Consider the following 16,528-nt stretch of genomic DNA (forward strand, 5'->3'; position numbering starts at 1 on the left):
TTTTAGTTGCATTCATAATACCACAAATACTAGATATGATTTCCTTATCACTTGATAGATATTCAGATGAAGATCCTGAGCTTCACTTTGCCTTTGGCTCTTTGGAATTGCATTTATAGCTCCAACTTCAAATTTTTTTCTAGAATATACAAAGTTGTAAAATCTATATAACAACATTTTATAAGCCTGCAGAAAAAAATCAAATAAAAATAAAACCTAAAATTCTGATGAATCTGCTTAAATTAAAGTTCGTCTCACAGTTCTACTTTGGTTCACACATCATATCTATGATTGGGGCAGTGGAATTTTATTACATGTTTTCTGTAGGTGCATGTTAGTTGGAGCTTCCACTTTTTACCTCCACTGTAGGGTCTCACTTGAGTTTGAGTTTCCTTTTGACTTTAAAGCTGTTTGTGCCCCCATCCTAGCTGTTAGTAGAAGAGTCAGAAGAAAAGGAGGATTCAACTGCTGATGCATTCTTACAGATTTGGAGGAAATGTGTTAAATGCAAGGATTTTTCAGTTGGCAGAAATTAAAAAAAAAAAAAAAACAGAAGTTTGACATTGTTCTAATTTAGAGATATTTCTCAGAGGTTAATCCTGAGATTAAATTTCATTTTGTCTATAACTTTGTACTATTAAATAAGCTAAAGTTTATGGTAAACAAGAACATGTGTATTTCCAGAAATACCATTTAACCCAGCAATCACATTACTGGATATATACCCAAAGGATTATAAATCATTCTACTATAAAGACACATGCACAAGTATGTTTATTGCAGCACTGTTTACAATAGTAAACTAAAGCAAATACAATCCGAATGCCCATCATTGATAGACTGGATATTTCCATCTTAAGACATTATTTCAACTTAAAGGGGACTGTTTTATATTGAAGTATGTGAGATGGCAGGTATCACAAAATTCACAGGATTTAAACATGGTCGAGGTGGGGATTTTTTTTTTGCAAAGATGTCAAGCTTTTAATTAAGGGGTTCTTTTGGCCTGGCACGGTGGCTCACGCTTGTAATCCCAGCCCTGTGGGAGGCCCAGGCAGGTGGATCACTTGAGGCCAGGAGTTAGAGACCAGCCTGGCCAACATGGTGAAATCTTATCTCTACTAAAAATACAAAAATTAGCCAAGTGTGGTGGTGGGCCCCTTAATTCCAGCTATTCAGGAGGCTGAGGCAGGAGAGTCATTTGAACCTGGGAGGTGGAGGTGGCAATGAGCTAAAATTACTCCAGTGCACTTCAGCCTGGGTGACAGAGAGAGACTCTGTCTCTAAATAAATAAATGACATTCTATCCAGCTAAATCTTAAATGCCAATTCGCTTTCTTACCACTTTTAAAACAATCCCTCAAAAGTCATGACTTACTAAATGTTAGTTAAAAATTGTTAATTTTGATATTTAGAACAGACAATGCATATTAGGATAACAGATCATCCTAAGTAGCTTAATTATGCTTATGAACCATTCAACTATCACCGCACTCCATTTTATTCTCTGTGAGGAGAGATGTCCAAATTGTCTCTGGAACAAATATAAATGTATTTTCTCTTTGAGATTATCCAATAATATAACATTAACAGCTGACTGAAGTTTTAACTAAATATCTAAACATTCACTATAGTGTTAGAAATTACCTAATTAATTTTTGTTCTTTCTATTATTCTAATCAAGTTCAGGAATAATTAAAATAATATACAAATAAGATATGGTTACCCTTAATATATGAAATTCATAAAGCAATTCTGATCATGGATTTCATTACTCATATTTTAGTGGAAATATTCCATCTTATTGAAATAAGATGATTCTGAATATAAAATATATTTTAAAAGCTACACCCAGTTTCCATTAAGATATATACAAAAAATAAAGTGTACAAGAAATACTTCATGAAGTTAGGAAAATTTCACTCCTAATAGCTATTAGTAGCTAACATGTTATGATTCTATGAAAATATTTGTGTTAAATCTATTTCTTTTCTTATTTTGGTAGGTTAGTGGAGGTTGAAATTTATTCTATTGATCCTTCAAAATCTGAACGCTTTTATTCATCCTATTGTAGTCCTTTTGAGGGTTATTTTTAAAATAAATTTTAAATTTTCAATTAAATAAAATTTACAACTTGCAGAACTGTAATATAAAAACAACATCAAAGTAAAATATGTTTTACTGCAAATTGTAATTTTGACCATTTACTTAAATTATAATGCCTTTTTGATATACAGTAGGGGGTTTCAAATTCTGTTGGTGATTTAGCAAGTAGATAGGCAATCTATTTTGAAGCATGCTAAGGTTATTTTTTTTCACTTACAAAATTTGTAGTCAGGAGCTACGCTGAAAATTCTGTATTTTCCTATGTTTGTTTCTTAGTAGATACTTTGTGTTTACTTTGTAGGTTGCAGGGATTAGCATCAATGAGGAAACATTCAGTTCAATCCCCAAGGAAAGTCACCAGTTTATAAATATATAATTTTAATTTTATCTTATAATACTTGTGCATACATAGTTTTACTCCATAATTGTTTACATATACATGAAGCAAAACATTCTGCTTTTACTGAACTAGTATTATAACAATGCCAAGATAAGTCATTTCCATAGGGAATAAACCCCACTATTGTCCCTACAAAATTATGAAAACAAAACTACAAATTCTGACTTAAAGGACTTATTGCAAATCTATTTTGTCCTTCAGACCAGGAATTGGTGTGATAAATAATGCCTAATTAATACCATCTTAAAATATGTTTTTCTTACTTTACTTTGCAAACCAGGACCCCCCTCCGCTCCTCGGAATGCCATCTCAAATGTTAATGAAACTAGTGTCTTTCTGGAATGGATTCCGCCTGCTGACACTGGTGGAAGGAAAGACGTGTCATATTATATTGCATGCAAGAAGTGCAACTCCCATGCAGGTGTGTGTGAGGAGTGTGGCGGTCATGTCAGGTACCTTCCCCGGCAAAGCGGCCTGAAAAACACCTCTGTCATGATGGTGGATCTACTCGCTCACACAAACTATACTTTTGAGATTGAGGCAGTGAATGGAGTGTCCGACTTGAGCCCAGGAGCCCGGCAGTATGTGTCTGTAAATGTAACCACAAATCAAGCAGGTAAGTGCCATGCCCAACCCAATTGTGTATGTGAGGCCTAGTTCTGTCAATTATTTCCGTAGCTGAGGGCCAAGTTGACTGAAATCTGTGTGAGAACTTTCCATTAACTGGAAGGTCAGGACTTAAAGTATAACACATCAAAAACGCTTTTGCAGTTTTAAACAAATAATAGTTAAAGCTTTGTTAGCAATCCCATTTACAGGAAAACAAAACAAAACAAAATATTTTTTAATTGAATTTTTTCATTAGAAATATATTTCTGGATCAAATCCATTTGAAGCAAAATTTATCTCATATAATTTCATAGCATTCAATTTTACAGCTCAAATCTATTTTTTGTTTCTTTTAATTTTTAAAAACTCATTAATTTAGCATGTGATCAGGCAGGTTTTATTTGCTTGTTTATTTGCTTGCTTGGCAACACAGATGAATTTTCCTTGCAGATCATAAATCTTTTCATATTATTTCAACCATTGTAGCAAAAATGCATGCAATGAAGCTTTCTTTGTTAAGTTCATTTATCAAAATTAGAATAACTATGAACTATTATACAACCATCTGAAAACATTTCTATATTCCATATGGAAATTTTCGAATTAGTAGGAAGTAATTATTAGGGAGTAGGGAATACAGTCCTGTTTGAGCTACTGATTTCCCTATATTTTCCTCTCAAATGTTCACCTTTAAGCAAATTAACATGAAAGACTTCTTTCCTAGTAAGATAAAAACCGAAGACAAACTACAGCCAATTTAATAATTCAACCCACTATGTGGCAAGAGTCATTCTAAACCTAAGAGTAATTTGTAGCATGTTTTGTCCACCAACAGGTATCGGGGAGGGGAAGAAAAATGCATTAAAAGCCAAAAAGTTATAACTTTCCTCTATCAACTGGCTACAACTCTTCAGTCCAAAGTGTAGTAACTTTGTCATCTCCTTAGTACTTCAGGTGGGCTTTGGTCAGTGAGCACATCCTTGCCACCAGTACTCACAAATAAATAGGACATGTTTGACTGAACGAAATCAGGCTTAGTTTATTTAATGTTAGTATATGTTTGTAGGTTGTGGAATGCTAGCCTTGATGTGGGAATGCTGTTGGTTACAAAGTCTCAGCAAAAATAATTTGAATTGTTGGACACCTCAGGTAAATCAAGCAGTTATATTCTAAGAATAAGAAAATGCATGCAGCTGGCCGGGCACAGTGACTCAGGCCTGTTATCCCAGCACTTTAGGAGGACAAGGCGGGCGGATCACGAGGTCAGGAGATCGAAACCATCCTGGCTAACACGGTGAAACCCCATCTCTACTAAAAATACAAAAAAATTAGCCGGGCGTGCTGGCGGGTGCCTGTAGTCCTACCTACTCGGGAGGCTGAGGCAGGAGAATGGCGTGAACCCAGGAGGCAAAGTTTGTAGTGAGCTGAGATCACACCACTGCACTCCAGCCTGGGCGACAGAGTGAGACTCCATCTCAAACAAACAAACAAAAAAATGCATGCAGCTATGCAGCTGAGTTCAGAGTTCATAGTTGCTACTGATTGATAAAGCTGAGGGAAACATTCAAAATTAGCCCAGATTGTGTGAAGCATGTGATTAATGCAATAGGAATTATTCTGTACTCTACATGTTCTTAGTCACATTCAATACTTGTCTACGGCATTTTTTTTCCCATTAGAAAATATAATGCACACATATAAGCCACTTTCTCCAGTGAATCGTTTATATTTTTTACCATTTACTACTAACCTAAGGTGAAACTAATAGAAGTGTTAAAGAGCTGGACAGGAATAGTGAAAATCAATTTTTCCCTCAGCATAGGCTCAGCTACAGGCAATGCTAGCATGTGTTGATTTTTCATCACCATATCTAGACATCAGGAGTGTTCAGTAAATGTGAACTCTCTTCCCATATTAGAAAAATATTAGCTTGAAACCTTTGACTTCAGCCTTATGCAACATCTTTCAACTTGATTCTATGTATGAATCTTCTACCAACATACTGTAAGCATATCGAACAATCACTGAGTTGTGTTCCTTTAGAAGAACATTCTCCAGCTTGCATAACCTTAACTTCTTTGAAAGGTATTCCTTTGATAAACTAGATAGAGGAAATAACTGTTTATTTTTTAATGATGTATTCAACAAATATTTGGTATAGTTGTCTTTAACTTGCTGGCCTCTTCAGCCTCTAAAGTATATTATTTGAAACTTGAATACCTTAAATACTAAAAAAGATCAATTTTCACCCAGGTGGTCAAGACATAGGTGTCTTGTAAAACAAATTTTTATATTCACAGCAGACAATTTTGTTGACTTTTGGTTGCTATTCGTTCAAGTTCTCACACTATACACTGTAACATTTTGCAAACCTACCCAAAACATCAAAATAAGATTCTTCTCAGTATCAGCATTCTAGAATCACTAAGTCTCACTTTACACAAAAATTATGGAAACTTCTAATTGTAAGCACCCAATGGGTTCTTCTTGCCCCCTCCTCAGAGAGAGTCAATTGATCAAGACAGGGAAATTGCAACAGAAAAAGAGTTTAATACACGTAGAGCCAGCTAAGCAGGAGACCAGAGTTTTATTACTACTCAAATCAGCTCTGCCAAAAGTCAGAGGCTAGACTTTTTTAAAGATAGTTTGGTGGGCTGGAGTCTAGGGAATGGGGAATGCTGATTGGTTGGGTCAGGGATGAAATCATAAGAAGTTGAATCTGTCCTCCTGCAGAGTCAGTTCCTGGGTGAGGGCTACAAGACCAAATGAGCCAGTTTAAGTGTTCCGTATGATGCCAGCTGATCCATCAGAATGCTGCAGGGTCTGAAAAATATCTTGAACACCAATCAAAGGTCTTAAAATAATAATGCTAGCCATGGGAGCCATTGGTCAAGTTAGGAATCCTGTAGATTCTGGCTGCATGACCCCTGAGCCATAATTTTTAATCTTGTGGCTAATTTGTTAGTTTTACAAAGGTTATCTGGTCCCTAAGCAAGGAGGGGATTTGTTTCAGAGAGGAGTTATTATCATGTTTCTTTGAAAGCTAAACCATAAACTAAATTCCCCCCAAAGTTAGTTCAGTCTATCCTGAGGAATGAACAAGGGCAGCTTGGAGGTTAAAGGAAAGATGGAGTCAATTAAGTAAGATCTCTTTAACTGTCATAATTTTCTCATTGTTTGTATTAGTCTTTTTCCACTGCTATAAATACATGAGACTGGGTAATTTATGAAGAAAAGAGGTTTAATTGGCTTATGGTTCTGCAGGCGGTACAAGAAGCATAGCAGCTTCTGCTTCTTGTGAGGCCCCAGGAGTCTTCCAATTACGGCAGAAGGCAAAGAAGGAGTGAGGCATCTCACATGGCTAGAGCAGGAATACAAGAGAGAGGGAAGGTGCTGCACACTTTAAACAACCAGCCCTCTTCAGAACTTACTCTCTATCATGAGAACAGCATCAAGGATATGGTGCTAAACCATTCACAAGAAACTGCCCCCATGATCCAGTCACCTCCCAGGAAGCCCCACCTCCAACATTGGGAATTACAATTAAACATAAGATTTGGGAAGGGACACAGGCCCAAGCCATATCACTGTTATAATCTCTGCAAAGGTGGTTTCAGAATAACTCCTAAAATGTCTTAAGTTTAATGCCAGCACGGCAAAACACTTTTTAAGTACCCAAATTGCAGAAAGTGTTTTGTAGTAGTTTTTAATGCCTAAATATCTTTTAAGAATTAAATTGAAGAAAGTTATCTTCACCATATGTGGTTGTTATATAAAACTTCTTTCAGCAGATTTTAAATTTAGTTTTGAGATCCTCTAAAGATTGTTTTCAGGAAATATGTTTCTTTCTTAAATAATTTATTTCAAATTTATAATTAGCCTCAACAGTTGTGTTGATATTTTCTGACTGATTTTGTAGGGGCACAGGAAATGCATCCCTTTTGCCCTCTCTGTAAGTTTGCTGAAGGGACTGAAAATAGACAGCGTAATAGGGAAAAACATCCATAATAAATTCAATAACATGCACTTGGATGTGGTATCCCACATATATAAGACTCAAAGAAGGGCCAGATGGCTGAGGCTTAAATACCTTCTTCATATAGAGAGGGAAATGGGGGTGGGGGGAGGTGTAAATGGGGAAATGAATGATCTTAAAGAACAATGACCTGGGATAAATTTTCTCTGACCTCTGGGGGAACCAGTAGTGAGAAGATGAGGGGAGGAACTTCGAACTTCACTGTGAACAAAGGTTTTCTTATTATGCAAATAAAGTCTCCCAGGTAATCTCTGGGAGGTGTCCTTAGAATAATAAACCAAAAATCTGTCGACATGGTGACGACTTTTAGTCTCTTCTCTTTTCTTTCCTGGTGGTTAATGTTTCCTGATTATTTGGTGAGATTTCCAGGAAGGATGCTTTAAGACAATCACATTTCTTTTGAAAAGGAGTTTCTCTTAGTCAAATAAGGAAATTTCAATGAGAGTCCCTCTCTGCAATTGTGAGATGTAGGGGACAGGGAAGAAACAAGAGAAGCTTAGAAAGTTTTTGGTTCTGAGGGAACATCTAAGGCCTTCTGATTTCTTTTAATTCAAAGTGCTCATCATGCCAAAGCACCATTCTTTGTGGTATTTCTCTCTGCACTCCAACAATATATTTCTGTGCATGTGATAGCAATGAATGTCCAGATTCAAAATTGGATTCAAAAAGTATAAGAAGGAAAGATAGTGTGTGTTCAAGTTGAAAATTTTGCATTAGGCTGATAGTCTATAAAAGTGATTAAATGATTTATAAATGTATACATAGTATTTAGACATTTTCCAAACAATTATATCATTATGGAGTCTAGGAACTTGCTTTTAGGGGAAGCTATCTGGATTAAAACAATACTTTTTTTGCATGTGATAATCAAGCTACAAAATTTTAAGGAACAGCCAAATACTAGAATTGGTTCAAATTTACAGTTCTTGTAAAATGTGGTTATAATAATGTTATTGAACAGAAAGAATTATAAAATTGTGAGAATTTTCTAGGACAAGAAAAATAAGCAAATGTAAAGGGGGAGAAAAGCAAGAGAAAAGTAGGTGTTACATAATGTAAAGAAATAGTGGCTAGGATGAAGGGAAAAATGATAAGAAAATAAAATGTGAATATGTTAGTTATATAACAAATTCTTTAGCCAATTACAAAGGGAATAAAATATAAATAATAGTGGATAAAAAATTAGAGGATAAAGTAGTGGATATGCATAGTGTTCATTAATAAGCTATGATATGCCATAGAGACATATCAACACGTAGTGTGTAAAATTTTAAAATTCTGTTAAAAGCAGTTACTTTGAAAGTTTCTTTATATTTTTACAAAATAATGTGTATTTATGTTTTTCTATAAATGTATGCTTGTTTTTATTTTAAAATAATTTTACACTAGGCATTTCTAAGCTTAAGCTTAAAGCTCTTTTAGTATATATACATGTATATGTTGTCCCAACAGAAAATAAGCTCATTCTACCAGAAAACCAAAATTACAAATAATTAACATGCCAAGGTACAGAATTCTAATTCTGGGCCGAAACAGACAAATTTTAATTGTTTTGAATGTAGGCTCAGACTCTTGGAACCTTTCTCCAGAGGGCTATGTTGACATGCTATGGGTAGCAAAATACAGCAAACTTGCACCTTACCTTGGAGGGCATGTTCCAAGCTGTCCCAAACTGTCAGAAATAACACCAAGGTAGGTGTTACCTATACTTTCATGGGTTTTATTTCTTAGTTCTTGCCCAAATGTCTGGAGGACATTATAATCCCAGTTCACTGTGTCTTTTCAATTAGATGCCATCCTTGTAGTTGACAAGCATGGTGTCTCATAAAATGTTGAAATGATCAGTGTTCCCACAGACTAAATCTGGCTGTAAAACTGGAAATTTCAGGGAATATTAGAACAATATGGTGAAAGCACACTGTTGTTTCAGCAAAAAGGCAGCAAATACTTGTTGGTGATCTCTGTTTACTGAGATGTGAACTTCTAAAAAGAAAAAAACAGGTCACCTGTTAGACTATTATAATAGTGAGTGCTAGGGTCTTTGTTGATTCTCTTTAGTGGAGAAACCACATTGCCTGTACTTGAACCACCACCTGATTAAAGGTATTTTTGTTTTACAAGATTAATTTGCCTTCCATGTAGACTGAATAGGTAAGTTAAATCTGCTCATGGTTTCATAAGCACCAGCCTTTTTTCTTCCATGTTCTTTATGATGGCTCTAGTTGAAACATTCTCCCAGGGATTCATGTTTACTGTTTTTGTAGGAGAGAGATGCTCAGAGATCTTTAGTTTGGCCATTACTTGAGTTTGACAGCTTTGACTTCAGGGGCCACTGAGATACAGTTACAGTGTAAATCTTCCAAATATACATCAAAGATCTGGTAAAATAATCAAAAGCTGAAATGGAAGTATTACTGTATCAACTGCAATATGAACCCAAGACAAAATCTCATTCATCACATGACCTTAATAACCTCTAATTATGCACATGTTTTTTAGTGATAGTCAGAATCCAACAATATCAATGTTAGCTTGAAGGCAGCATTCAATAATCTGTGAAGGGTCTGGGCATTTACACCCATCTCCTTCCCTCCCTAATGTATCCAACAACAGGTGCTGGAGAGGGTGTGGAGAAATAGGAACACTTTTACACTGTTGGTGGGACTGTGAACTAATTCAACCATTGTGGAAGACAAGTGTGGTGATTCCTCAAGGATCTAGAACTAGAAATACCATTTGACCCAGCTATCTCATTACTGGATATATACCCAAAGGACTGTAAATCATGCTGCTGTAAAGACACATGCACACGTATGTTTATTGCGGCACTATTCACAATACCAAAGACTTGGAACCAACCCAAATGTCCAACAACAATAGACTGGATTAAGAAAATGTGGCACATATACACCATGGAATACTATGCAGCCATAAAAAGGGATGAGTTCATGTCCTTTGTAGGGACATGGATGAAGCTAGAAACCATCATTCCGAGCAAACTATTGCAAGGACAGAAAACCAAACACCGCATGTTCTCACTCATAGGTGGGAATTGAACAATGAGAACACTTGGACACATGATGGGGAACATCACACACTGGGGCCTGTTGTGGGGTGGAGGGAGTGGGGAGGGATAGCGTTAGGAGACATACCTAATATAAATGACAAGTTAATGGGTGCAGCACACCAACATGGCACACGTATACATATGTAACAAACCTGCACGTTGTGCACATGTACCCTAAAACTTAGAGTATGAAAATAAAAATAAAAAAAAAAATGATCCTCCAAAAAAAAAAGAAAAAGGAAGAGAAATGGTAGGCGATGTCTTTCAGAAAAGCTAGAAGGAAGATGTGCAATACTAACATCTGATGCTATTGCAGAGTCCTTCTTCAAGAGTAATCACGTTTCTCTTCATTTAAGTGGCCATGGGGTAAGTAAACTAATTCAAGTGTGAACACTATTGACAGGTCATGACTAAGTAGGTCAGTAAATTTAGATTTTTTCTGCCCAGACCTTGATGTCATTGCCAAGGATCAGATGACTCATTATTTTGGTCTCTGCATGCTAGAGTACTGTATTTTTTACCATTCATATCCTGCTACCTATTATGAGATCCGTGTCCAGCCTCATTCCAGTGATAAAGTACTCCTAAACCCTAAAGAAATGAAATCACTTGAGTGTAGCTTCAATGTCTGTGTTCCCCAGTATAGAAAATATATAGAGTTTTTTTAAAGATAGCATTGTTGTGCTCATCATTCTTTTTTATTGTTATGGTGAAGAAAGTATCTTCTGAGCTCTTTCTGAAAATTTAATCAGTGGATAATTTCACAGGTTTTTTTTTTTGTTGTTGTTGTTTTTATCTTGTTCTTGTTGCCCAGGCTGGAGTGCAATGGCATGGTTTTGGCTCACTCCAACCTCCGCCTCATGGGTTCAAGCACTTCTCCTGCCTCAGCCTCCTGAGTAGGTGCAATTACAAGCGCTTACCACCAGGCCCAGCTAATATTTGTATTTTTAATAGAGACAGGATTTCCCCATGTTGGCCAGGCTGGTCTCGAACTCCTGACCTCAGGTGATCCACCTGTCTCGTCCTCCCAAAGTACTGGGATTACAGATATGAGCCACTGTATCCAGCCCATTTGACAGGCTTTGAACAATAAATCCACCTTAACTTTCATATTTCAGTAGGTCATTGAATTCCTTGTATATTAAAAGGAGGAACTCCAAGTGTCTGAACTTTATTTAACTTAGCCTGTTTTTCAGTCCAGATTTTGATCAACTAATTGAAGAAGCATTTAGCAACTAAACCAGCTACCAGAAGTAGCACATTGAATCTAGAATTTCTAATCAGATATTTATACCAGCTTGAATTAAAATTCTTTCTTGGTTCTATATCAGGAACACGTAAAATCCATTTTCACACATATTCCCCCATGCATTTACACATTTAGCTATAAAATCTTGCAAGTCTCATATTCAAGAAACTTCTATTCCTCACTATTAACTAGATAATTAGCTCCCAAGAGGATGTTGGGATTTTGAGTTCAAATGGAATAATAGATTCGGTCAGAAAGAATATTGCTTTCTTCCATCAGTTAACCACCTTAAATAAAGTATGGACTTGATATTGAAGAAATGAAGGAGCAGCTTCCTCAGTCATGGGTTAGACAGCTGAATCTGCTAGCAAGAAGGACTCAATAAGTTTTAGCAGATGAGAATATTTTCAGTCACCTGAATCCTCCTATTTATCTAAATATTCCAATGCCCATGATTTAACTTTTTTCCTCAGTCAATGGTCTCATTTTCTCGAAAGGCAAGATAATAAATTAAATCATCTTTGTAATTCAGGAATTCATGGAAAAAGACTTGAGTTTTCATGTATAGCTATTTCATCCTTTCCACTATAAGAGACAAGAGATGCCCTGATCATTTCAATGTGATTTAAACTAAGAACTTAATCTTGGAGATGGTTATTTTATTTCTTTAAACTATGAAGTGCATTTAGACACAGACAGTCTTTGTTGAATTTCTTAAATTTCTCATGAGTTTATGGTGGAATTTGAATCACCAAAAATATAATCTTCAATATTATTTGAGGTGAGCACAAGCAATGAGCTGCATGCCTCTATATGCCAGAAGTTGTCAGATTGCCATTCTTTAACACCAAATGGATCCTTGTTACACTGAAACACAACAGTCTGATCACTGGTACTATATTCCCATTTCCTTAATAGACTTGCCTACAACACTCCTCTCCTGGGAATTATTATTATTATTATTATTATTATTATTATTATTATTAATGTTTGTATTCTTAGTTGCAAACAAAATATACCCTGGCTAGTTGAAACAGAAAAGAACATTAATAAAGGATATGAAGTGGCTCATAGACTCATTGAGAATAGATTCAAACATTAGAATATAAATTTAGAGGAACAGTGCCCAAAACTCTACCACAGATCTGGCCTGATGAAGCTGAACATTGCCACGGCAGCTGTCGAGCAATGAATGACAAGGTCTTGATTGTATTGCAATTGCTATTGCCACAAGTAGCATTGCTGCTTCTGGATCTCAAACTTCAAAACTAAAGAGAAATCGTCAGTATTTCTACCAGCAACATCTTCATGTTTTTTCTTTCACTTTCATCAGCAGAAAGCCAAAAACGAGAACTTCATGAAGAACATGGTTTCTTAATTTTCCTATTTGAATCAAGATCTTGCCTGGACCAGTTGGTTTGATGTATCTGAAGCCATATACCTTTATCCGAGGAGAAACGGAAAATGAGTTTTTTGAATTCTGATATTTTTGTTGGAAAGACAGGCTTCCCTACCAGAGGTTTTAAATATATAAATTGCCATTCAAAAAATAATGCATTCCAATGAAGTTGACACATTTCACTGCATATTTATTCAAATTTGAATGAAAATTTCTACTTATAATTTATTAAATGAGTCATCTGAAATATTTAGAGAAAATCTGGTTTTACAATTAGTGGAGGTTTGTTCATCCTCCCTCTCTCATCCTTTCTCTCTTCCTTTCCTTCGTTCCTTGTCTCCTTTCTTTATTGTTATTTTTCCTGTATTCTTGTGTTTTTTGTTTGTTTCTTTGTATCTCATGTGTTGAGGGCTGAGTTAATAATGTGGCTCACTTCACGGCGCATTTCCATCTTGAACCAAACAGGACCCTCTCTTGGGTTATATATTTTCTTATGTACCTGCTTTCATTTTTATCACAAATCTACTTGCCATTTATCTACACTAAAGAGCAACCATTTTAATATGTTGTTTGTTTTTCATAAAGTATTATTATGAATATATTTATTTAAAATCATATGCATATGTTTTTTATTTAATGGTTGTATAGCTTATTGCACATAATTTTTTCAACCTAATTATAATATTTTATAAATCCGTACATGTTGCTTATGGCCATTTATGTGCATCACATATCCATGTCCACTGCACTTTTCATATCAACTCACCCAGTAACAGAGACCCAGGTTCTCTTACTGCCTAATTTGTGGACATTCTGTATTCAGTGTAAAGCCCTGATACAGTCATTTTAATTGAGTATACACAATGTTTCATTTCTAAAATATATGAGAAGGGAAACAAAAACAATCATACTAGTTTCATTACATTTTTAGTCCTTTCCCCATTTCCCTACACATGGTGCCTAATAGAGTTCTATTTTCTTCACAAAGAAATGTACACAGAAGAAATTCTGTTTGCTTGCATCTAGTGCATAGAACAGCAGATTAGTATATTAGTTAAAGGTCTGGACTGAGGAGCTAGACTTTCTGGTTTCGACTAACTAGCTTTTTTATTTGAGTAAATTACTTAAATATCACAGGGCCTCAGGTTTTTCAGGTGTAAAGTGGAAATAAATGGTATCTGTGACATACAATGATTACAACAATCAAATGAGCTACATATACAAAACAATTAGTGTAGTGCTTGGCATATAGTAAGGTGTAAATAAATGTTACTATAGTATTATTTAAGAAACTCTTCAATAATCTACTAAGTAGCATGAATCCGTGGAATAAATTATGGAAAAAATAGGTTTTAGACTTCATGAGTATTATATAGACAGACTCATTGGTAAAGTAAAATGGAAAGAGGATAAATATTTAAAAGCAAAAAATAATATGTAGGACCATGATTCTACAGATAACAAAAGACAACTGCTTCAAGCTTGCAGGAGTAAACCAATAAAATTCCTTTTCTAATGGAAACTATATTTTTAATGATTTATTAAAATATTGAGCTTATATTAATCTTGAAGTTCTTCTAATTTTGATAAAATATCCAGAACAATAACATAAAGAAACAATAGTATTAACAGGGTCAAAGCCAGGTCCCTTGGCTCACGCCTACAATCCCAGTACTTTGGGAGGCCGAGGTGGGCGGGACACTTGAGGCTAGGAGTTTGAGACCAGCCTGGCCAGCATGGCGAAACCCCATATCTACTAAAAATGCAAAAATTAGCTGGACTTGGTGGTGCACACCTGTAATTCCTGCTTTCGGGAGGCTGAGGCATGAGAATCACTGGAACTCAGGAGGGGGAAGTTGCAGTGAGCCAAGGTTGTGCCATTGCATTCTAGCCTGTGCAACAGAGGAAGACTCTGTCTTAGAAAAAAAAAAAGAGTATAACAGTATCAAACTAAGAGCAAATGGAGGGAAATATATTGTATATAGAAAATAGATTTGTAATTTGATTTTCATCAAAATATATTTTGAAAAGGTACAAATTTTGTTAACTCATCATTTTCATGTGTGGATGGATATTAATTTGATAAATCATTGAAGTTTCTAAAAACAAATATGAGATGAATGTTTTGTTTAATTGCATGTCATAAATATATCTATATTGGCCTCACACTGATGCTTCTGTGACTAGATTAGTGTTCTGATTATGGCCGCCAATGAAAATCTTTTCATTTTGCCAATTAAAGCTGCCCGTCTGTATTGAAATATTGAAATTTGTCGTCAGCAACACTAAAGTTCTGTGCTTGTTACCTTGTGCATTTGCTGTTTGGAAAACAGTTCAAAGATGGGATTCTAATCCAATGAAGATGTCTATAATTCATCTCTGATTTATTCGATAACAATTATGGTTGGGATAGAATATTTTTAGAAGTCATCAAAATTCATGTTTTGTTCAATGACTTTAGAGGCTTGCCAGAGACTCACCTCATTTCCAAAAAAGCACGTCAGGGCCTTCTGTTCCTTCTCTTTCTCCCTTCTATCTATAAAGATGTCAGAGACATGATGGCTAGAATGTTTCAGCACTAATTGTGTGCACATTCCTATGCAAAGAAATTTATTTGTATTTCCTTATTTGATACTAGCAATATCCTCTTGACAAAATATTATTCCCATTTTTCTGACGAAGGAACTGAAGTTTAAAAACATGAAGTGGGCCGGGCACAGTGGCTCACTCCTGTAATCCCAGCACTTTGGGAGGCCAAGGTGGAGGTGAGCACGAGGTCAAGAGATTGAGACCATCCTGGCCAAGATGGTGAAACTCCCGACTCTATTAAAAATACAAAAATTAGCTGAGCGTGGTGGTGCACACCTGTAGTCCCAGCTACTTGGGGGCCTGAGGCAGGGGAATCACTTAAACCCGGGAGGCAGAGGTTTCCGCGAGCCGAGGTCTTGTCACTGCACTCTAGCCTGGGCGACAGAGTGAGACTCCATCTCAAAAAACAAACAAGCAAAAAACATGAAGTGATTCCCCCAAGATCACAGATCCAGTAAGTGAGGGAATAGAAATCTGAACCAATTCATACACTAGAGCCAGAATGCTCTGAATCATGACAAAAAATTGCACATGCTATTTTCTCTACCTGAAATCTATTTTCTTATATCATTGTCCTAGATAGCTCAGTTTTCAAATTCACTTAAATTGCTGCTTTCTTGAGAAAGCTTTCTCTGCTCTCCAGTTTGAACATGCCTTTCTAAGGTAACTCTAAGCACAGGTGCTATAACAATTTGTTCTGTTCTCTATTTTTCTGGAATCTTTTCTTAGGGGCACAACAGTTCTTACCACTCGTGATTGTTAAAATAGTTCATAAATGGATGGGTTCAATGGTTTTTCTGTTCTTCAAATCAGTGTTATAATTTCAATGTCTGGTAGTGGTGGTATATAATATGTTTTAAACTTTTGAAAATTTTTCAAATAATTTTACGTCAATTTTTTGTTGTTTATGCTTGATGTTTTCTTTTTTATTATGAAGGATCCAGACACAGTACACGAATTGTAATTAATAGATAGGTTCAGATTTTTTCCAGAAGCCTGAAATAAGGCATTATAGCTTAAGGTTACCTGCTTAGCTGGTCTTAGCCTACTTAGTTAATCTTTCTGCTTTAGAC

At 35.7% G+C, this 16,528-nt stretch overlaps 1 protein-coding gene across 8 annotated transcripts in view; it reads left to right on the forward strand.

Moving 5' to 3' along the window:
• EPHA5 (EPH receptor A5) overlaps positions 1-16,528 on the forward strand; it is a 364,565-nt gene that overhangs the window by 184,924 nt on the left and 163,113 nt on the right. For 5 of the 8 annotated variants that reach the window (XM_055297460.2, XM_055297462.2, XM_055297461.2 and 2 more), the window contains exon 5: positions 2,787-3,122. The exons of the other annotated variants lie outside the window; for them this stretch is intronic. In XM_055297460.2, the coding sequence (XP_055153435.1) occupies positions 2,787-3,122 (336 nt within the window). The remainder of the gene's footprint in view (positions 1-2,786; positions 3,123-16,528) is intronic. 8 annotated transcript variants of the gene reach the window in all.

This window comes from Symphalangus syndactylus, chromosome 10, assembly GCF_028878055.3.
Source record: "Symphalangus syndactylus isolate Jambi chromosome 10, NHGRI_mSymSyn1-v2.1_pri, whole genome shotgun sequence".
In the NCBI taxonomy this organism is placed as follows: domain Eukaryota; kingdom Metazoa; phylum Chordata; class Mammalia; order Primates; family Hylobatidae; genus Symphalangus; species Symphalangus syndactylus.